Consider the following 24,132-nt stretch of genomic DNA (forward strand, 5'->3'; position numbering starts at 1 on the left):
CAATGGTATTTTTTGGGGCTGTAGTTAGATGCGACCAAACTCTTCCGTGTTTTTCCTGTTTACATAGGTTTATATGACCAGTGATATGAAACAAAGTTCAGTTACACAAATTGAAACGTAGCGATTTTCTATGCTATGGAAAGTCCGCACTATAATGACAGGCGTACTAACACCTTCTGCGCGCTTCGGCAGCGCATTGATACCTTCACTCAGGAGCTGTCGAAGCGCACAGAAGGTGTTAGTACGCCTGTCATTATAGTGCGGACTTTCCATAGCATAGAAAATCGCCACGTTTCAATTTGTGTAACTGAACTTGTTTCATATCACTGGTCATATAAACCTATGTAAACAGGAAAAACACGGAAGAGTTTGGTCGCATCTAACTACAGCCCCAAAAAATACCATTGGCCATGCTGAGCCTAGCTACATTGCTAACAGGAGTGACAGCGCGTCTGACTGCGTCTGACTGGAGGTCGCGCAAAGCTCGGAGAGGTACGGAGCAGCTCGTCTCAATTCAGAGAAGAACATATTTCATTATGGAAGTACGGTGGACTGTTCCTTTAAAGTAAACGTGCACACGGACTTCCTCTGTCTGCTTGACTGCGCAAAGCGAGCGATTTCATGCACATTATTTGCTAGGGAATCCCCTCAAATTAAAGAACTTCCCAGCCACAGAATGGCTTGTTTTTTATTTTTTTTATTTTTTTTTTATTTATTTTTTTATAGATATTACAGAAATAAACATATATCACAATGACCAAATTTCAGCAGGAACTAAATTTCACCAATTTTATGAAATCGAAAGGCTGTCTACTTTTAAATCAACAAATTGCTGGTGTCTTTTAAAAACTGAAAACATCAGAGTCCAAATGAAATGGGAATAAAAACTTTAGTCGACACTTAAACTACATAGCAGTCTGGCATCAATGCAAAAATGGTTACTGTTCCTGGTAGGCGTCTCTTAACCCCAAGGGATCATGCATAGGTGCCCATGTGCCATGGTGGACTAGTTTGAGGCAGCTTCAATATCGTGGGTGCAAGATTCCTGTGGGTTCTCTTTTTGTCAGCTTGCTGTCTCAGTGTGAACTTGTCACAAAAAACTCTTCCTCATTTTTAGCTTCCTGGCAACCCTGTCTGAGGCAGTCGACTGCCAAGCACTGGGGTTCATGCCAAGAACCTTGAGGTAGCGTTAACGGACATTCTTGTAGTAGACTCCCGTGTGGATATAGTCACAGTGCAGTGGAGTTTTGATTTCGGGGTTTTCCTTCTCCTAGGTGAACGACCAGTCAAAGCTAACATGCTCCGTCTGCCTGAGACTCGTATGTAGGCCAGGGTCGTCTGCTCTCTGTACAAGTGCATTTGCACTTGCCTGTTACTTCTAGTAATTGTAGAAAATGGATAACTCAACTCATCTGCCCTTTAGTGTGTGTTTTTGTTTTTAATACTTGTGATAAGTCTGGACGCAGCTACAGCCCTGGCTTGCTGGGCCAGAAGCTTGCCAGTGTTGTCCCCTGATTCAAACACTCGTTGTCTTGACTTGAGCAGTCATAAGTCTATTTCATTTGTCCTTAGCAGGTTGAACTCCATTTGAAGCTGTAGACGTTCTTTGTATAGTGAGGGGTTTGGGTGGCTGACATAACCTTAAGGAGATTGAGAAGAGTTTTGTGACCATTCTAATTTTATAGACCTATTTAATTTCTTACACAACCTGCTTAAAAAATGATCTGGCCTCTTAGATATGCTTTAAAAGTTTTCCATAAGGTTCCTTTTGACACATCAGGAGTGTCATTTATTTAAAAAAAAAAAAAAAAAAAAAAAAATATATATATATATATATATATATATATATATATATATATATATATATAGTTGCTCTTAAGGTAGGCATATCAGACGCTCGCTGGCTGTGCTGTGAAAATTGTGCATGCAGACGCTCATTTAATTTTCCAAATCTGTCATTGCTTAACTCTTGAATATTTTCTATTGTGAATACTATGATTAAAAAGCTTATTATTTCTGCTTCCCAAAGCAATGTGTCTCTTAAAGCTCTGTTCCGTACTTTAGGAGTAACAGCAGGTTAAAGTTGGTACAACAGAGTAAAAAAAAACTCTGCTTGCAGGACATCGGGAAACTGCTGGTGCTTTTTGAGTCACAGGAAAGCGGTCAGGCGCTCTCTCTCTCTCTCTCTCTCTCTCTCTCTCTCTCTCTCTCTCTCTCTCTCTCTCTCTCCTGATCGGTTTCTGACTGGGTTACTCGTGAATATTAGTCAGATAACTTTTATAGGGATGTTCTCTAGTTCTCACTGTTCCTGATGAAGGATTCAGCAAAAATTTCCGTCTGCTAGTTTTGATGTTATGATTCATGGAATACTTGGAAGTGAGTTTTCATAGCTTTACCTACTTATTTTTTCAAATCAAACTGATTCATAGTTGTTTTGATAAAGTATTGAGATGTTGGTGCTTGGAATGAGATTTTAAAAAACTGGAAGTCAGAGACATGACTGTCAATTTCAGTTCAATGAATTGGAATTGTTTACTGGATGTGGATCACACTTTTTTTTTCTTTTTTTTGCCTTGAAAGATGTGAATATTAATCAAAATAATCATTTATATTCCTTCACATAAACACTAGGCCCTACTTAGAAATACAAAGGTCTACAGGGCACAAAGAGGGGATTAGAAATAATCTTTTATTACTTTATTTTGATAGAGGATGGTAGATGTGAATGACATTCAATGCTTATTTATGCATTTTATAATTGTAATTAACATTGATTCCTCCTCCTTTGTGATGTATAAATGAGTTAAGATCAGCTTTATATTGCACAAATAAAGCCATTTGATGAAACTTTGAAGAAGAGAGTGTACCGATTTAATGTTTTTACCCAATTAGCATAATAATAATTAAATACTAATTTGCATCATTTGTTTTTACTAATTTTTCAAACTTTGTATTCAGTTTACAACAATGATCTATGTGCCTGCCAATTTCCATGTAAATATCTTGATAAATAAAGTTAAGAAAAAACATTTCATCTCGTTCGTTAATGAGAGCCATTTTGGACCGTGTTATTCTAATACATAATATTATGTCAGTTTTCTAAAAATTAAGCCTTTTTTTTTGTCCTTTTTTTTCCAATCTTTGATTTGTAATATCTCAAGAACAGATAAACATATTTTAATTCTGTAAAAATTGTTGTTCTGCATTCAGTTCTGAATTCAGTGAGACCAGTTTCAAGCAATTTGGATTGAATTTGAATTTTCACCTGATATGCCTAATCTAGGAATCTGTAAATGAGCTGTTCGTCAGCAATTGTGAATTGAATCTCCATTGTTTTAGGGTGGGGCTCTGATTCAGAAAATTTACATCTAAAGAAGTAGGAGCAGCATGTTTCGTTTTTGCATCTGCAGGTTGTCCACTCACCCTCCTCACCTAGTAAACCAGGTGGGGTTGCCAGTTTCGTCGCCAACAACAGACTGTACTGGTTTACATCATGCCAAGAACTAGATACCACGCAGATACTTGCCCTGACATGAACGTTCCTAATATCCTTTTAAATAATTTCTTAGCCATCTCTTGCTGAAAGAGGTCACTGAATGTAAAATCCCAGCCTCAGACTTTAGACCTGTGCTGACGTCTTATATTTCAAGGAAGTGGCAGATTCAATGGGATGAATGTCTTGAAAACAAATTGTATGAAATCAGCCCAGTCATCAATAAGACACACACTTTTTTTTGTTCTCGTTTCAAACCAGACACGATGAAGTGACGTATACCAGGCATCCTATTGGTCATGCAAGGCTTAACCATTTTTAAATTCAAGGGTGAAGAACCCCCATGCCATTTCTGTAGGATATCGCTGACAATCAAGTCCATTTTACTTTGTCCTGGTTTAAATGCCACAAGGGAACAATATTATTCTCAAAGAACTTTGGATGATGTTTTTAACAAGGTGTCACCACAAAATGTTTTTTAGAATTTTTATCACGTGTATCTGAAGCATCTCATTTAGTTATTTGTTTACTTATGAAGAAATTATAGTACCTTTTTAGAAATGCTCTTGCCATGAAATAGCCTAAGGTGCTGGCATGGTTTTAAAAACAAACAAAAACCCCAAAATCTCTTGCTGAAAGCATCATTGATGCATCTGTACAGATGTACCTAAAGTAGATTTGCAGCAAATAACATTTTAAGGTAGATAAATTAGTTTTGGTCATCTGTGATGAACAGTATTTATCAGTGAAGAGCTATTAATATTGTATTGCTTTTCTGTGCTCTTTTAGACAGAGTTGCAGTCATTTGCAGAGCGGACAGAGCAGATGAGAACAGTGGTTGAGCCTGGGTTCAAAAGTGCGTTCCATGTGTGTAACCTGCAGCCGTCTCTGGACTTGCTGGAAGAACTAGAGAAAGCAGCCTCTCCACCCATTCCTCAACCCAGAAGCATACGATCGCATGCTGGTGAGACGCCCTGCAGGGTGGCTATAACTTCCCGAATTTTGTTTTCGTGAACTTGAGCTTTACCTTATAAAATTGTGTGCGTGTTTTCAGAAGTGGTAACAGGAGGATTTATATTAACCTTTTGTATGGTGCATTAGGAAAACCCTTCAAATAATTAGCATTTTTAACATTTATTTGATATAATCATTAAAACTTGGTTTTCCGAAACTAAAATTGGTGTTATTTGTACATATCTCGATCACAAAGTCCTAGCATTTTAAATACTGGTTATTCCTCAAAAGTAAAAAAGGAGAAAAATGCATTTAAAGATTCTATTTCAATTCCACAGAAAGACAGCAACACAAAGAACAGAGAAACACAAATTAGAAATCATGAAAAATATTTTGATCTTTTATAGTAGCCTTGATTCTACTTTTATTCTAGCCTAGTGATTGACAGGCTATTTAGCAATCATGCATTTAATATCTTCAAGTGGTGAATCTGTATTTCATGAGTGAGCGAAGCAAACGAGTGAAATATTTTTCAACACAGGAAGATATAAACTTCATATCTTCGCTCCACTGTGTAATGTTCTTTATATTATATGGACCCATTCACACCAAAAAAAAAAATCCACAAGTTAATCAAAAGAATTTAAATTTTGAACCGGTTTGCCATTTTGACAACGAGGGTCAAGTCAGCGGGAAAACACTGGGAGTGACATCATCGGAGTGAAATATCGGAAAATGTCACTCAGACCTGTGATGTATGTATTTTGAATGAAAAATGCAAGTTTTTCAACATGAGAAGATAAACTTCATATCTTCAAGCCAATGTGTGATTTTTTTTTTTTAATTATTATTATATAAACACATTCACAAACAAAAAGTACCCAAATTTATCAAAATCATCTTTCTGTGGTTGTGAAAAAGATGTTACTGGGTTACAGAAGGGTCAAATCATTGACCTGCACCAAGCAAAGAATACAAATAAGGAGATTGTTGAAATGACTGGAATTGGGTTAAGAACTGTCCAACGCATGATTAAATCCTGGAAGGATAGTGGTGAACTGTCAACTTCCTGGAAGAAATGTGGTCAGAAAAAAAAAAAAATATTGACTGACCATGATCAGAGATTGGTGAAGTCGAACCGTAAAAAATTGACAGTAGAGCTCACAACTATGTATGTTTAGTAGTGAAAATAAGATCATGTCCACATGCATAATCCAACAAGAACTCACAGGATTGGGACTAAACATCTGTGTGGCTATAAGAAAACCACTTATTAATGAGGCTAAATGGAAGAAAAGGTTTCAGTTTCCTAGGGAGCATAAAAATAGGACTTTGGAGCAATGGAAAAAGGTCATGTGGTCTGAGGAGTCCACATTTACCCTATTCCAGAGTGATGGGTACATCAGTGTAAGAAGGGAAGCGCATGAATCGATAAACCCATCATTCATAGTGGCCAGTGTACAAGCCTCTGGAGGCAGCGTTATGATCTGTGGTTGCTTCAGTTGGTCAGGTTGAGGCCCAGCAACGTTATGTGGCAATAAGATGAAGTCAGCTGATGACCTCAATGTACTGAATGGCCAGGGTATCCCTTCAATGGATTTTATCATCTTTGATGGCACAGTAAAAAAAAAATTAGAGCTCAGATTGTGAAAGAGTGATTCAGGAAGCATGAGGAATCATTTTGACATATTAATTGGCCACCGCAGAGTCCTGACCTTAACCCCATTGAAAGTCTTTGGAATGTGCTGGAGAACTTTATAGAGTGATTTGGCTCTCCCGTCACCAAGACAAGATCTCAGCAAAAAATTAATGCAACTCTGGATGGAAGTAAATGTTGTGACTTTGCATAAGGTTGTTGAAACAATGCCACAGCAAATGTGCACTGTAATCAAAGCTAAAGGTGGCCCTTAAAAAAAAAAAACTTAGCATGTGACTTGGGTTTTTATTTATTTATTTATTTATTTATTTATTTATCGCCAGGCAGTGTATATTACTTGTGCATAGATTGCATCAGCAAAAGATTACTGCTGTTAAAAAAGTCTTTGTGTATCATTCTCTGCAGTGCATCGCTACCCGTTTCTCCCAGCTCACCTGGCCTGGCTGTTTGCCACGAGGTCAGTGTTCTTGTACCCAGAGTTACTGCCCCACTGCAGCCTGGACCCTGCCCTCCAACCCCCACGCAGCAAGACTATTTACACAAAAGGAGAGGATGGGTATGCCAATCATTTCCCCTTTACATTTTATGTACTGAAATTCTGAAAGTGGGTTTTATTAATGAATGCCGAAAAACTTATTACTAGGCACAGGATCAAGCCTTTTATGATGTACTGTACTTCCATGTGTGCTCTACAGATAGAATCTTACTTTTTGCTGCAGTGAACAACAGTTTTTTGTTTCCCCCATTTTTTTTCCTCTCTCCCCTTATTTATTTATTGTTTCATCTCTTTTTGTTTCTAGTCTGATGGTTCTGGGGTTGAAGCATTTCAGCGAGACCGAATTCCCCTACCAGTTAATGAGTCAGTATCTCCTACAGCCGAAGAGGCTGGAGCAGCTACGAGCCCGTGTGAAAGACATGTGCTCAAGCAGGGCTCCAGACAATATCATCAAGGTGCCTTGTCTTCACCTCTTTCCCTATACCTGCATGTTGCCTTAATGTCTGGTTAATGCAAGATTGTACATTGTATAGACTTAATGTGTTATTTGCTTATGTTTATTTTCATGACCATTAATAAATTGAGAGAGATACCTTTCTTTGGATTCAAATAGAATTCATTTTAATATATTTATAAAGAATTGCCATCTCTCTTCATCAGAGCTTCTAACGTTGCTGACTTTTTTTTTTTGGGTCAGTTTTACTGTAAGCACCGTGTGGTTCCCCATCTACCTGTGGCCTGCTGTCCAGTTGTCCCAGGCGAAGAGCACCCACCGGTGGAGAGAGAGAACATCATCATGCCCAACTGGCTTTTGGTACTGAACTATGAATCCTCTTTAGAAAAATTAAAACTTTGGCACAAATTCTCAGCATGATGTGTCCGAGGTGTATGAATTTTACTTTTTTTTTTCTTCTTTTTTTTGCAAGACAGAAATGTGATTTTTACACTGACGTGTCTGCAAAAATTATAATAATAATGGCTCATTAAATTTACTCCAATCCAAATAACCTCAATTGTCTTAATGTTATATTTTCTTCCAACAGAAAAGTTTGCCATGCATATATAAAGCAGTGTTTGAGAGACAAGCAGAAGAAAGGACATCATTTGATAGAAGTACAACTGCTTCACCTCCTGTCCCCACCTTTCCAAAGGGAACACGGTACCCGCTGTCCCTTCCTAAAGGTTTAACTCTCCAACTGCATCCTTCAGCCAGGCGTCAAATTTCTGCTCGACCATCCAAGCCCCGTCCTCTACGTGGTTTTGGACGTCCTGCTTCCACACCATTAGCAAAGGCCCCTCTGTGCCCTATTGGTACAGTTAATTTATTGTCTCCAGTCCCAGCATCCCTCCCCTCTCAAGGAGTAATACTGTTAACTCCAAGCCCCTTAATTCCAGTGAATGAGGCTCAGGTAACCACAACCCCTGCTCATGGAATAGCACCATTAAACTCTGATCCTGTTAACTTCCGGTATATTGTTCCACAGCAGAGTTATGTTAACCCCATAGAGCCTCCTGCTAGTTTGTCCCAAGCTACAGTTCAGACACCTTCAACTCTGGCTGTAGCTTGTAATAGGCCTGTTACCACTAATGGGGTAGGTAAGTGCGTAAACCTTTTCCAGAAGAAAGCAGAAGTGCCTAGAAAACTGCTTCCCCTTCAGCCTTCCCCCTTTAATCCAGCCCAGCTACTCCCTCATACCCCTGTTAGTGTGACTCTGGGCAGCATGGCACCAAATGTCACATCTGCTAACTTGATGGAAAACGGCTCGAACGCTGCTCCATCTATGGTCATCATCCAGCCTTCCTCCTTACTGGATACTCCTTATATCCATCCACCAGTAGACTCTCAAGGATTGGTCAAGTCCTCTACCACTTCACTACCTCCGGATTCATTTACTCAACCAGTCCCAGGAACACTGTCCAGGCCACTGTTGCCTAGCAACGGTGTCAGAATGTCAAGCCCAGACGCTGTGAAGGAGCCAGCAAACAGTGAGTTTAACCTGAAGTCTAGTCTTGTGTTTGTCTCACACACTCCTTCTCTTCCACTTCATGTGACTGAAAGCCTCAAATCAAGCCCAAGCTTGCAAAGCATGAACAATCAGGAACAGTCCTGGTCTACGGTGAAGGGTAAAATTGCATGTGATGTACTTGCGTCAAATCACCAAAGCAACCCTGTACCACACACGGGAGTTAATAGCATAAGCACTGCAAATCTCAGCTGTGGTTCATTAGCTTCCAACAATAGAAGTACTGGAGTTACATCACCCACCACCAGCCCCCCAGGCCACTCTGCTCGCTCTGATGTACCTGCAGATAATTCTCAGTGTGTGTTACTTCGAGCAACTTCACAGGTGGGTACACCACAATCCTTTCTAATACACAAAACCAGTCTGATCCCAGATCAGCCTCGGTTGAATTCTGCTAAAGGAGAAAGCAAAGTGGCTCAACAAAAAACTACACTTTACAGCTCTGAGAGTTTTTCGACCTCGCGCATGTCAAATGTCAGAGAAGATCAGTTATCACTTATTGCTGTTGGATTGCCTTTTGAAGGTGCTATAAGCCAAGCCCCAGCTTTACCAAGTACAGATATGGGTGGTGATGAGTTATGGAAAGAGGATATGGCGGCAGAAGCAAAGGTAGGTGGAGAAGAGATGGCAAGCGCTTTATTTGCAAGCCCCCTCCTTACACTGTCTGAATCCTCCTCTAGCCCAGACTCCAATTTGAGCAGTATCAGCCATACAGAGACATTAGAGAATATGATGGTGGACAGCCCAAACACTAGCGAACAGCACAGCAGCCACTTCAGTAAAGAGAGTGGTGGTGGGAGCGCTCATGCCCCTGCTAACTCAAACAGGAGTGAAGGACAAGTGAGTAGTACAGGTGAAGTACCAGGACTGCTCACTTTTACCTCTGGCACTGAAAACCATGAACCTCCTGGGGAAGGAGAGGGGTTGAACAAGGGAAACGGAGGAGATGGAAGAGAAGGGAATCAGAATGAAGAAAATGGAGGAGGTGAAGAGAGGGATGCAAATGATGGTGAGAAGAGAGGAGATGGGGATGGTGGCAGGGAGAGGCAAGGGAATGGAGGAAGGGATAGAAATGATGATGAGAAGGATGGAGATGGAGAGCGTGACGAGGAAGAGGAGGACTTTGATGAGCTCACACAAGATGAAGATGAGGAGGAAGTGATGTCATCAGCGTCAGAGGAATCCGTTCTCTCAGTGCCTGAATTGCAGGTTTGTACTGCATCTTTAACTTTTAGTTGATTCCTTTTGGGTGAAGTATAATTGGTGGAACGTGTGAAGGAAAACTTTCACTAAAACTTTACAGTGGGTGAATAATTAACACAAATGGCCTTGGGTAGAATTCAGGACAGCCATGTGCCATCTTGTTCCAGAAGTGCAGGGAAACTTCAGGCACGTAACAAATTGTCGTCTTTTTAATTTTGCTTACCCCTTCAGGAGACTATGGAGAAGCTGACTTGGCTGGCATCAGAGCGCAGGTTATGTGGGGAAGGGGATTCAGAGGAGGACAACTCTCCGAACTCGCCCACTTCCCCTACTTCGCCAATCTCTCAAAACTCGCAGGAGGAGAATTCAGAAGATGAAGAGGATGGGGTGTTGAAAGGTGAAGAGTTGGAGCCCACTGAAGGAGAGGGAGGAAAACTGCCTGAAGGAGATGCACCTCAGGAGGATGACCCGCCACAGAACAGTGGGAAAGGAGCAGGACGTGGTAGAGGTCTGTTCAGCAGATCAGCTTTATATATAATATATAATGAAGATCTCTTTTCCAAAACGCAATAAATGCCAAATTTAAAAAAAAAAAAACAAGTTCGTCGCGCTATTCTGCTGTGTACTGAGCCTATTCACTGCTCCATTAATGTTTCATGCCAAATCGCTATATTTCCTTGTTTATATGTGCTGCAAATTGTAGTTTCTCTCCAAAACGCGATAGGCGCTACACCTGTTTTTTGTCTGAGTGCGACATTTCCTCTAGACCAATCAGAATTCGGTCAGCGTTCTACACTATCCCACATGGCAGCACCCTGAAGCGAGGAGTTTTGTTTGCTTGTGTAGCTTCTTGAGCACAAATAACTTTTGCCAATGGTGGTTGTGAATACTTGTGATGGTTCTGAAGAACCTGTGAGACCTACACCAGGTGGTAGAAGACGTTGTTTAAACAAAAATAACCATGAACGAGAGCAAACTAAGAAAATTCGTTATTCTGGTGGCGGGCTGATTATTGTTATTTAATTAGTGGTTTTGTCATGCTATTTAAGGTGGCACTTTGAATGGATTGCATTTAAAAAATTGAACTAACTGGCCATTTGTTATTTAGTTAGTTAGTTTTCTGTGGTGGACAGTCTTAAAACGTAAGATTAAACAAATGAATGAATGTTATTTAAGTGTTTATATAATTTATTTGATTTTATTATAAATTGTATGATGAAAGTTCCAGATATTATATATCTACAGCATGTTCTCTTGTTTTTAAAAACAGACAAAAATTGAATGGATTTATAGCGTTTTGAAAAAAAAATAATAAACTTTGGATTTATAATCAATAACATTGTTGTTAGATTTGTCAGTTATTGTTGAAAATGTTCAGACTGAACCAACTATCTATTATAACAGGATAAATTAAATATTTGCAAAATTTATGGGTCTGGGTAAATGTCATTTTTCTGAAAACAATCAAAATGGATTTATAGCATTTTGGAAAAAATGTGTGTGTATATATATATATATATATATATATATATATATATATTTTTTTTTTTTTTTAAAACATCTGAGATATGAATTTGCAACTGAGTCATCCCTATGTGTACAAGGAGAATTAGAACACAGATCTATCAACTGATTACATTTTTGCAGGTCGTGGTCGGCCCCCACCCCGCAGTCTTAGGAAAAGCAGGCGACAGGAACGAGGCAGCAAGGACACTTCAAAACTCCTCTTGCTCTGTGATGACCACATCCTTGATAATGATCCTATGAGGGAAAGCAAAGACATCGCATATGCCCAGGCCTACCTCAACAGGGTCAGGGGACTTGTAATCTTTTCAAAGTAAACCTTTAAACATCTGCAGAATGAAAAAATAACTAGATATACATGTAGTTAGTCAACTATATTTCTGATTCTTTCTCATCCTGTTTCTGTTTCTCAGGTAAGAGAGGCCCTGCAGGATACTCCAGGTAAGGTGGAGGAATTCTTGAGGCTGCTGTATGAGTTTGAGCAGGGAAGCGAGAGTCGCAGTGCTGTTGAGCTCTTTTCTCAACTCAAACCTCTGCTCAAAGATTGGCCCGAGCTGCTGAGGGACTTTGCCGCTTTTCTTCTTCCAGAGCAGGCTCTGGAGTGTGGCCTGGTACATCATTCATTTCTTATTCAGTAATTCACAAATGTATTCCTTCATTATACCATTCCAGATTAGAGAGATCTCATAAGATGGTTTAATTATACCCCTGCTCTGAAGGAGGGGGAGTATACTGGTTTACCTCTGTCCATTCGTCCGTGTTTCCGTCCATCCGAAACGCCCTTTTTCTCAGCAACCACAAATCATAGCCACTTGGTACCGAACTTCAGCTTGGGGCTCTATACCGTGTATACCGTTTTCAGGTCTGTCGCACATCAACTTCCTGTTTACCGACCGAATGTATTTATGAAGCATATAGCGTGGATTTACAAAATTTTCGTAACACTTTTCTCAGCAACTACAAATCACAACTGCTTGATATTTGGTGCCGAGCGTCAGCTTGGGGTTCTGTACCATGGATACCGTTTTCAGGTCTGTCGCACATTGACTTCCTGTTTACCAACTGAATGTATTTATGAAATGTATAGCGTGGATTTTGACACTATTTCAAGAAGCAAAATGCTGTTTCGAAATGGCAGTTTACCAGGATGCTGTTTGAAATCCCTGGGGAGAGACACTGCTCTTTACTCACTTGTTTCAGGGTTAATTATTTGTTGAAGTCAACATTGATAATAAGCGTCCTATTCCTTTGATTGCTTGCATTCTGATTTAAGCGAGAGCGGGGGGGGGGGATACGCAAGTGAGCAGTAGCTCACAGTTGATCTTGTTGATACTTTTTGAATGAATGAATGAACCCTTTATTGTCACTAGTCACATGTACCAGCGAAATTAGCCGTCAACCCATCCGTATACATACATACATACATACATACATACATACATACATACAATTGACACAGGGATAAACAGGGCAGGGATGAAAAATACAGAATAACATGAGGGGAGAGGAGGAGAAAAAAAACAACCCCCACACTATGCTTCTGTGGGATGTACAGTGTGGGAACATTAAAAAAACACCTCAGCACATAAGCAAAAAAACAGTACGCTTTACAACATGAAAACTCGGGACTCGAGGGGGAAGGGAGTGAGGGAGGGGGCAATCATGGGGGGGGGCAATCATGGGGGGGGGGGAGGGGGGCAGAGGTATAGGTAACCCAGCACAAACGAGCAGTCCGGTCCTGTAGCCAGATGGCGCTTACCCACTTGTCACACTGGTGGTAAAAACGGCGACCGTGGGAAGTGGGGGGAGGAATACAGAGAGAGTCTGACTGCAGTGATCTTCATGGGGAGTTGTTGCCCCAGCAACGGCCTTGGCCAAGGCATTGCTGACTGAGGGAGCCGAAGATAAGATTGGAATTTGTTTGGTCTTGGGGCGAGTAGACGCATTCTTTTCACGACTACCCTGCTTGTCCATTCTGGTCTCGATCCATTTCCCTTTGCAAAGCCAACAGCTTCTCCAAGATGGTATCCACATTGCGGTTCAAGTTCTGAATAGCCACAGTCTGAGTGCCAACAGTTCTGCCCACCGCTTCAATCATATCGGGCAGCTTTATGGAGCTTTGGACAGCTGTCACCGTTTTCTGATTTCCTCGTTAAACCAGGGCAATGCCTAATCCAATCAGCAAAAGTCCTGTAATCATGGTTCCGAATAGGTAGATGTCTTCAATGTCCTCCACAGAAAGAACCGCCAGGCGCACGACCCGCCACTTCTCCCACACGTCCATTGTATAGCCAGCTGCGAACGTTCCAGCAGGACAGGCTGGTTCCCCCGAACCCAGGCTTCTCGTCGAGAAAATAGTGTCAATTGCATGAAGAGACCAGTTTATCAGTTCCATGATTTTTAGTTTAGAGAGCAATGCAGAGAGAGTCTCTCAAAAGCATAGACAATAGACAGACAAGACAGCAGAAGCAGGAAAGATAAGGGGAGGGAGAGGCAGAGAAATGCGACCGCCTTCCGTGGAAGCACGGAGAAGAAAAGAGAAAATTTATCATAAATGGGCTTTAGGTGGTGGAAAAAAATTTATTATTATTATTATTGCTTAAAGGCAGGGTAGGTAATATTGGAGAAACCAGTAAGAGTGTGGTAGATTTTGAAAGTGTCCAACTGAAAAATCCCACCCCCTCCCTCCAAAGCCACTCCTCTAAAACACATGACCATGCACTTACTGATTACCGCTGGTAGAAGATTCCATGACAGAGAGCTTTGTGGGTGGGAATGGGGGCGCATAGCACGTTGTTGTCGTATCTAACTACCTCTTGTGTAATTTCAAATGTAAGAAAACACCTAGCATTATCATAATGAATGTAAACAACACACATGGCTATTGTTAGTATTCACAGCTGTCGACTAGCTTGCTAGCTTTAGCAGTATGTCTGCTTAGCCTTGTAGAAGACTCCAGTCACACACAATGAGTGCAAAGGCAGGTAGATTGGATGGCTTGCCTATCAATTCATTCGGACTGAATGAAATGATTGGACTGGCTTTTTACAGCCCTGCAACTGCCACAGGTTACAGATTTATTTCTTTTTATTGTTGGAGTATTTTATTTATTCATTACTAGCCGGATATAAAGAGAATTTCAATAAATGGAACAAAATATCTTTCTAAAATAATTTACTTCCCCTGACTTTAATCAACTGGCACAGTTATTGATGCCGCCAGTCTCCTTAATGATGTTGCTAGGCGATGTGACATCTGTTAAAACATCTGTAGTGACATTGGCCGTTTCTGTCTGGCAAACATTGCAGAATTCATGGTGGCAATTATGAGTCTCATTGTAACAACAGTGTACAGTAAATACTGAATTAAAGCCTAGTGTCAGTAACATCAGATTATTGTTTATTAATATGTAGTTTGAGGAGCAGCAGGCTTTTGAGCGTAGCAGGAGGTTCCTAAGACAGCTGGAGATCAGTTTTGGGGAAAATCCTTCTCACTACCAGAAAATTGTGAAAGCTCTTCAAGCTGCATCTGCCCCCACCCCTGCAGGGGTGGAAGAGGTGAGCAACAATATAAAAGTTGGAGGCGTACAGAAAAAATGGCATTTAATTCTTAGGCTGACCTTAATTTTTATTTTTCATTTAAAAAAAGGTTGAACCATTCAGTCTGTAACTGTGCCCAGCTGAGAAGATTCAGAATGTTTCCATCACATGTACACTAACTGAGTGCATTTGTATTCTGAATAATACTGTTCTGTCTTGGTGTCTCAGCTGAAAACACAGATGGCCACCCTCCTTAAAGGTCACACACACCTGCAGGGAGAGTTCTCTGTATTTTTTGATGAGCTCCGTCCACCACCAGCACGTCCAGGACAGTTTGAGGAAGCAATCTGGCCTGAGGATGGAGGGAACATTACAGAAGGAGGTGACAGAACGAGTTTGGAAAGTGGTGGGTTTGAGGAAGTCACTCTCCCTGATCTGGAGGAGGAAGAGGAAACCCCCAAAATTCCCCAGATAACAGGAAGGAGCCGGAAAAGAAAAGAGTTAAGCACACACAGGAACTACAAGGTGAGCAAGCTGGTGGAGCATTATGGTGCTCTGACGCGCACACGCACTTATTTTTGTAGCCTTTATTCACTTCCCAAAACCACACACAGTTGCATTCATTTATTCATGCCTTCATTTATAAGAAGAGACAAAAGTGTTATTGTGGTGTCATCAGCAGGCTTGTGATTGGCCAGAGAAGCACTGCCCCTGCCACTGCCATTTCTCTAGTCATGATGCTAAGCATCGGCGACACAAAAGAAAAGGCTGCCCTCGCTGCCATAGCATCAAGGTGCGTCTTATTTTACCAAATATTTGTTTATGTACCAATTAATTCAGCAGTGAATAGTCGTCTGAATTATTTGCTATTTTTATGTGTATCAAAATGTACTGGGTTTGACAACTAGATACCAGCAGATTAGTTGTGCTGCTTTAAAAAGGACACAACTATTCAGTTTAACATGGGGAAAATTTGAGAAACATTTGGTACATAAAAATGTGTTTTAACTATACTCAGCAAAAATAAAAACTTGACACTCATTATTTTTCAAATAGTGTTTAGAAACTTTTCTTGAAAGAGTTCTTGTTGTGATTATGGTTAAATGCATTGTCAAGGGCATTACGTCACACGTTCATTCTACTGGTCGGGCCTACGTAGCACGTGCGAGAGCACTGCACGCTAAAATCACGTTTCCACGTGACACAAGTGACGTGACCTATTGATACACGTGCAATTGATCTCACGGTAGCAGAGTAGAGTGTCATCTCAGAAAAACAAGGTTTTATGGTTAATTATTCGTTAATTTGCAATGCCACGACTGTCAAACATTCAGCGTGAACGTGCCATTGGCATGCTGAATACGGGAACATCCGTCACTGACTTTGCGAGGGTTATGGCAGGGATGTGATTTTTCCGCGAATTCGCAGAATTCCGCTTTTTTCACCTCAAAACTTGAAGAAAAATTTTTTTCCGATTTTTTTTTTTTTTTTTCCTCATCCACATTCGTATCCTATTCGTTCCGACTTTGTTTGAAAGATGGCAGCCTCGGATTTGCATCTTTACGCCTCGATCACGGAGGCTGCCATCTTTCAACTCTTTGTTTGAAGCGAGATTGCGTACAGCTATCTAACAAGCGCGTTCATTGGTTGTTACAGAGCGATGAGCCAATCACGTACCTCGTTTCATCTCAATGACGTAATTGCGTAAATGATGTAATTACGTCAATGAGATGAAACGAGGTACGTGATTGGCTCATCGCTCTGTAACAACCAATGAACGCGCTTGTTAGATAGCTGTACGTAAGCTCGCTTCAAACAAAGAGTTGAAAGATGGCAGCGTCCGTGATCGAGCGTAAAGATGCAAATCGAGTTAAAGAAATCGACAGAATAGTGAAAAAAAAGTTCCGCTGGGAATGGTTGGAGAAAAACCGCGGCTCGCCTCGGGGCGAATTACGTCACAAGGTGCGGGGCTAGCGGGCCCTGCTCACGCTGGTTCTTTGGGGTGTGTGTGTGTGCGAGCGAGAGTGTGTGTGTGAGAGTGAGCGAGAGTGTGTGTGTGAGAGTTGCATGTTGACCATTAAATTGGCTTGAATTTGTTAATCATGACAAGTTTTTTTCTTGTGTGTTTGCTTGCCATTTTAGTACAATTTTTAAGTCAGAAAACCCCAGAACCCAGGAGCTTCGGGGGGCTTCCCCCCTTGTCCCCCCACCAGGCCGCTGCCCTGGACCAGCTGGGGGCCTGCGGCCCCCAGACCCCCGGCTAAAATTTTCAGATAATTTCACCAGCCCCAAATCACATCCCTGTTATGGGATGCAGTCGACAGACCATCCATAATCTCCAGACACGTCTCCATCAAACTGGCACCACAGGAACCACTGGAACCCTCCACAGAACTTGCAGGAGCTTGGTGCCATGTTGATACAAATATGGCGGCGCATTCCCCAAGCTGTGTTCAGACGCATCATCCAATCCATGAGGAGACGTTGTATCGCAGTTGTGAACGCCCATGGAGGACACACCCGATATTGACATGATTTCATTAAGTTGTGACTCATAGTTTTTGATCATGGACATTGTCGTCGCATTTCCGGTGGAACCGATTCCATGACAAACATGATCTGTATGCTATAGCATCTTTAATGACAAGATAATTAAATACAATCGTTATTTCAAACCTATTTTCCAAAATGTTCAAATTATTGACTTTGAAACGAGTGTAAAGTTTTTATTTTTGTTGAGTTTATATGGTAGAAATAATAGTGTTGGTCAGTGTTATGAAACTGTGTGCGATCTCAGAAAAGTGTACTGTTGTATAATTTATCATGATCGATCATCATTATATCATCAGCTTAAACTGTATCTGTGTGTATTTGCTCTTTAGGGCACTGATGGCTCCAAGTCACTAAAGACTGATGATCAGTCATTCCCCGCAGCAGAGCCTCTACCTGAGAAGCAGGAAGAAAGGGATGAATCCGAAAAAGGAGTAGAGAAAGAGACCGAGACAGACGTTAAAGACGAGTCTGGTAGTGGGACAAACAGTCCACATCCTGGTACGTGCATCTACCATTCAATTTGTTTTACATTACAGTATACAGTCAACTGTATACATTTAGTAAGAAAGACCAATCAGTTTATCTCTATCAGAGCCAGAAGGCCAAGCATGGGAGTGCATTGAAGCAGACTCTTTAGCCAACCCTGAGGAAAGGGACTTTGAGGATGAAGAGGAGGAGGAAGAGGAGTGGAAGGAGGGAGAGAGGGAGCACAGTTCCTCGACTAGTAAGTCTATGAGGGAAGAAGAGGCTCCAGCTGCTGAACGCTCAGGCACTTTTCTTCTTCCTACATCAGGAGAGAGCGAGACAGCACAGCAGAGCCTGCAGAGTCCCTCATCTGAAACCTCTGTCTGTGCCAAGAACATCTCCCTTACTCCCAGTGGAGAGAAAGTTGTCCTCTGGACCAGGTCAGCACTAACATTGAGCTTTACAGCTACATTCAGTATTGTTCAGGGCTTTCCCCAAAGCACGGATATGAGGCACTCTGCCGCGCTGTGCACAGTCAGTGCCGCGCTGTCACTTGCACACCAAAAAAAAAAAAAAAATCAGTACCATAAATTGAACAATGCAGAGTACTTTCCACACCTAAATACCTCCTATTTCCCTCTGAAAATGAGTAATAGCTATAGAAATAGGAAGATATTGTAATGTATAGGCCTAAACTATCCTGGTACTCAACCCATAAGGGGTTTTGCTGCGTGCACTGACTGCCATTCGCAACCAGACATAAAACCACATTCTCTGCTCTGGTCGCTAGATGGCGCTGTTGTGTGATGTGACCTCGATTCGGTCACTGGCATCCTGGAACTGGAAAAATGAAGAGGCGTGCTATGAAGTGTTTTCATTTCAAATCAAATTTTTCCCTTTGCATATTTGACAAAGTAAAAAATCATCAAATTTAATAATGTTGAACTGGCGGCACGGTGGTGTAGTGGTTAGCGCTGTCGCCTCACAGCAAGAAGGTCCGGGTTCGAGCCCCGTGGTCGGCGAGGGCCTTTCTGTGCGGAGTTTGCATGTTCTCCCCGTGTCCGCGTGGGTTTCCTCCGGGTGCTCCGGTTTCCCCCACAGTCCAAAGACATGCAGGTTAGGTTAACTGGTGACTCTAAATTGACCGTAGGTGTGAATGTGAGTGTGAATGGTTGTCTGTGTCTATGTGTCAGCCCTGTGATGACCTGGCGACTTGTCCAGGGTGTACCCCACCTTTCGCCCGTACTCAGCTGGGATAGGCTCCAGCTTGCCTGCGACCCTGTAGAACAGGATAAAGCGGCTACAGATAATGAGATGAGATGAACAATGTTGAACTGTGCCTAAATCAGCCCTAGACGACACCAGATTGCACCATTTGAAGTCTCTAATTTCAAAAAATAGAAATCTCTAACCCCCCCAAGCAGCCTTTGGGGTCCTTACAGGCTTTTTAAAAATTTTTTTATTATTTTTTCTCCTGGGGAAAGCCCTGTTGTTGTCATGCCTAACTTTGCTAGCTGGTTAGAACAACTGAGGTGGTGTTATGGGGCATGGCAAAGCATTGTCCTTTGCATGTTAATCACAAATATTGTGCATGTGTTTTTGTTTTTGTATATTCAAACAATATAATGTTGTACGCTGGCACCACATTACTACTTAGAGTTTAATTGCAAATTGTTATTTTTGCCTCTGCTTGCAGAGAGGCAGATCGGGTCATTTTAACAGCCTGTCAGCAGCAAGGGGCCAACCAGAGTACCTTCCAGTCTGTGTCAGCTCAGCTCGGCAACAAAACCGCCAGTGAGGTATTTGACACGTTTGTTTGTTTGTTTGTTTGTTTGTTTGTTTGTTTGTTTAAACAAACACTACTACATAATTTTAATAAGGGCTTTAGATAAGGAATCTCAAGGACTCATGCTGCGTTCATGTGCTATGGGAAGATGATATTTTCCAGTTGGGAAGTGGTATTTACCAGTGTGTTGTGTTCACATGCTTTTGTTGTTGTTGACAAATTAAAGATGGTGGACCAGATTCAGAATCAGGCCTGTTATTTGGCTAAAACAATTATAGATTGCCTTGTTCATCAGCTGCAGCAGGAATATGAGTTATCAGAAGTCAAAAGGTAAATAATGCTGAATATTTCCTGATCATGACAAGTAGAGATTTTCTTAACACATTGAATGCCACGCAGTTTTTGGAAATTTGGCTGTAGCCACAATGAGAGTAGCCAGTATCTAGATCATTGTTGGCGTTCTTTGGACAGCCACAGAATATTTTGTATTAGGATATAATATACATATTATAATAATATAATACACATAACATGACTCGTTTAAAAGGTGAGTCTCAGCTTTCCGTAGGTGAAAACCACTTCTTTCTTGGTTCATAAGCTAGTCTTGTACCGCTCGCCGCCATGTTGAAAAGGTTAAAGTTCATCTCATCTCGGCAACTCGTGTATCAAAATTTTCTACGAGTTGCCCAGTGGAAAATACCACAAGAGGGGGCGTTCATGTGTGCTTTCCATGTCAGCATTTGGTATTTACCATAATTCCCATAGCACATGAACGCACCACTAGTCTAGTGTCTGAAATGTCTCTCTATATATGTGCCAAAAAGATTTTAAAAAAAATACTTAAGGAAGATGGCCATACCACCCCTTAAATCCTGCATTTTCAACCTTGTTATTTTTGTACCATTTACTACATTCTCTAGGTTTCCAAGAGGTTTCGGGACCTGATGCGTCTGTTCCATACCTCAGCTCGTCAGGTCAGCTCAGACGAGGAAACAACTGAACAGCAGTCAGCGACTGACGAGGAGCAGGACTGACGCAATGCTCTGAGAATGGGATTATACCTTTAATAGACTAGCTAAAGACACTTGAGTTACAATTGTAGACAACATAACTACAGTAACCATGGGAACACAATGACCTATAGGAGTTACATGTTAGTTACATAGCTTAATTTATTAGACAAACTGCCATTAATCTGATTGCACATCAGGAACATGTTTTATGGCATTCCTGAAAATGGACATGCTGAGATTCAAAAATTCAACTAATTTATCACCAGCTTATGAACTGAGAATGGCAGCTACCCGTTCTATTACATTGGAAAGACTTTGTTTGTGGGTGGGTTTTTTTTTTTTCTTTTTTTAAATCTTCGCTTCACAGTGGACATATTGTGTATATCTTGTAAATATAAGATTGGGCAAGCCCAAAATATGTACAGTATTTTTTACATGAGGTTTTTTTTTGTTTTACCCAGTATGTTTGAGACGGAAATAAAGTAGAAGATTCCCTTGGCTGTAAAGAATTAATAAAATAATTCTTTGTATAAGAGAAAAACACTGCTTCTGTGTAAACAGAAAGGGGGTTAAAAAAAGTGCAATATTCTTTGTTGATGCTATTTTTGTGTTTGAAATCGGGGGGGTGGGGGCAGGCATATTCAAGGTCATTTCTTCCATCTCCTTGCCTCATTTTTCGATTTAACTATAAAAATTTAACTTTTTTTTTTTTTTGGCTCTGCACAAAGTTGAAGTCTATAGCATACTGCTGATGGGAAGGTTCTTTTTAAATGCTTAATTACTTGAAAGAGAACCTTGAGTAATGATCATAGTTCCTTTTTCTTAGATCTTCCCCCACTTCTATGTGGGGTCGATGTGGCTCGGTTGAGGGCCTAGCTCAGTGGCAGCTTGACAGTGCTGACACTCAAACCTCCAGTGCTCCAATCAGTAACCTAGAGCCTTAACCTGTGAGCTACTATTGCCCCCAATGAGCATGCATATTTCTTCAATCATATAAAAAATAGAAATAAATTGGCGCATCCAATAACAGTAAGAATTAATAATGTTCATTTAATCTTGAGACACATGGAAAAAAAACACAATACAGGCTAATTATTAATCAGTTTATCTAAACATTTTAATTCAATTATCAAGTTGATCATACACCAGTCATCCATAACATTTAAAAGCAGCTGCCTAATATTGTGTAGGTACTACTTGTGTCACAAAAACAGCTCTGATCCATTGAAACATGGACTCCATAAGACCTCTGAAGGTGTGCTGTGGTATCTGGCACCAAGACATTAGCAGCAGATCCTTTAAGTCCTGTAAGTTGTGAGGTGGGGCATCCATGGATCAGGTTTGTTTGACTAGCACATTCCACAGATGCTCAATCGGACTGATATCTGGAGAATTTGGAGTCAACGCCTTGAACTCTTTATGTTCCTTAAACCATTTCTTAACATTTTTTGCAGTGTAGCAGGGTGTATTATCCCGCTGAAAGAGGCCACTGCCACTAAGGAGTACTGTTGTCATGAAGGGGTGGTCTGTAGCAATGTTTAGGTAGGTGATGCATGCCAAAGTAATATTCACATGAATGTCAGGTCCCAAGGTTTCCCAGCAGAACATTGAGAACAGCAGAACACTGCTTTACTGGCTTGCGTTTTTCCCCATAGTGCATCCTGGTGCCATCCAGGTAACTGATGTGTGTATACACCCATCCATCCACATGATATATAAAAAAATGTGATTGATCAGACTAGGTCACATTCTTCCATTGCTCCATGGTCCAGTTCTGATGCTTACACTTGTGTTCAAAATAATAGCAGTCCAACACGACTAACCAGATCAATCACTGTTTTTGGTGGAAATTATATTACTACATGGCAAATAATTTACCAGTAGGTGTAGTAGAGTCATAGAAAACCAACAGACCCAACATTCATGATATGCATGCTCCCGAGTCTGTGTAATCGAATAATTAAGTGAAAGGGACGTGTTCAAAATAATAGCAGTGTGGAGTTTAATTAGTGAGATCATTCATTCTGTGAAAAAACAGATGTCAGTCAGGTGGCCCTAATTTAAGGATGAAGCCAGCACATGTTGTACATCCATTTCTCTCTGAAAACCTGAGAAACATGGGTCGTCCCAGACATTGTTCAGAAGAACAGCGTGCTTTGATTAAAACGTTGATTGGAGAGGTAAAACGTATACTGTAAAGAAGTGCAGAAAATGATGGGCTGTTCAGCTAAAATGATCTCCAGTGCTTTAAAATGGACAGCAAAGCCAGAGAGACGTGGAAGAAAACAGAAGACTACCATTCGAATGGATCGAAGAATAGCCAGAATGGCAAAGACTCAGCCAATGATCAGCTCCAGGGTGATCAAAGACGGTCTGAAGTTACCTGTGAGTACTGTGACAATTAGAAGATGCCTGTGTGAAGCTAATCTATCGGCAAGAAGCCCCCGCAAAGTTCCACTGTTAAAAAAAAGACGTGCTGAAGAGGATACAATTTGCCAAAGAACACATCGACTGGCCTAAAGAGAAATGGAAAAACATTTTGTGGACTGATGAAAGTAAAATTGTTCTTTTTGGGTCCAAGAGCCACAGACAGTTTTTCAGACGATCCCCAAACACTGAATTCAAGCCACAGTACACTCTGAAGACAGTGAAGCATGGTGGTGCAAGCATCATGATATGGGGATGTTTCTCTTACTGTGGTGTTGGGCCCATTTATCGCATACCAGGGATCATGGATCAGTTTGCATATATCAAAATACTTGAGGAGGTCATGTTGCCTTATGCTGAAGAGGAAATGCCCTTGAAATGGGTGTTTCAACAAGACAACGACCCCAAACACACCAGTAAGCGAGCAGCATCAGGGTTCAAGACCAACAAAATGAAAGTTATGGAGTGGCCAGCCCAATCCCCGGACCTTAATCCGATAGAAAACTTGTGGGGTGACATCAAAAATGCTGTTTCTGAGGCAAAACCAAGAAATGCAGAGGAATTGTGGAATGTTGTCAAATCATCCTGGGCTGGAATACCTGTTCACAGGTGCCAGAAGTTCTCAGAAACCGTGGTTATACAACTAAATATTAGTTTAGTGATTCACAGGAATACTAAATCCTTAAGATTTTTTCAGTTTATACAGTAAATATTTGGAGTTTGTAATGAAAAATGCAGACACTGCTATTTTTTTGAACAGCCCAATGTTCATTTTTCTTCATTTTCTGTAAAGTAATTAAAATATTGATACATTTTTCTTCATGTTTTGATGTAGAATATAATGTGCATTGTTCCCAATGCATGGAAATAAAAACTATTATAAGGATTTTGAGCTTTACTCACGTTTTTAAATACATTGCTATTATTTTTGAACACAACTGTATATGCCCATTGTAGGTGCTTTCGGTGGTGGATGGACCCGGTCTGCAGTTAAGCAG

General features: G+C 41.0%; 1 protein-coding gene across 5 annotated transcripts in view; it reads left to right on the plus strand.

Annotated features, from left to right (window-relative positions):
- gon4lb (gon-4 like b) overlaps positions 1-21,248 on the plus strand; it is a 53,289-nt gene extending 32,041 nt beyond the window's left edge. For 3 of the 5 annotated variants that reach the window (XM_060921868.1, XM_060921870.1, XM_060921871.1), the window contains exons 17-31: positions 4,283-4,457; positions 6,510-6,660; positions 6,905-7,055; positions 7,298-7,414; positions 7,644-9,833; positions 10,059-10,335; positions 11,475-11,638; positions 11,765-11,962; positions 14,765-14,908; positions 15,119-15,415; positions 15,570-15,683; positions 17,773-17,941; positions 18,036-18,348; positions 19,605-19,707; positions 20,615-21,248. In XM_060921868.1, the coding sequence (XP_060777851.1) occupies positions 4,283-4,457; positions 6,510-6,660; positions 6,905-7,055; positions 7,298-7,414; positions 7,644-9,833; positions 10,059-10,335; positions 11,475-11,638; positions 11,765-11,962; positions 14,765-14,908; positions 15,119-15,415; positions 15,570-15,683; positions 17,773-17,941; positions 18,036-18,348; positions 19,605-19,707; positions 20,615-20,728 (4,677 nt within the window). In that variant the 3' untranslated portion in view covers positions 20,729-21,248. The remainder of the gene's footprint in view (positions 1-4,282; positions 4,458-6,509; positions 6,661-6,904; positions 7,056-7,297; positions 7,415-7,643; positions 9,834-10,058; positions 10,336-11,474; positions 11,639-11,764; positions 11,963-14,764; positions 14,909-15,118; positions 15,416-15,569; positions 15,684-17,772; positions 17,942-18,035; positions 18,349-19,604; positions 19,708-20,614) is intronic. The other 2 variants (XM_060921869.1, XM_060921872.1) reach the window with 2 other exon arrangements.
- The last annotated feature ends 2,884 nt before the right edge of the window (positions 21,249-24,132 follow it).

This window comes from Neoarius graeffei, chromosome 5 (assembly GCF_027579695.1).
Source record: "Neoarius graeffei isolate fNeoGra1 chromosome 5, fNeoGra1.pri, whole genome shotgun sequence".
In the NCBI taxonomy this organism is placed as follows: domain Eukaryota; kingdom Metazoa; phylum Chordata; class Actinopteri; order Siluriformes; family Ariidae; genus Neoarius; species Neoarius graeffei.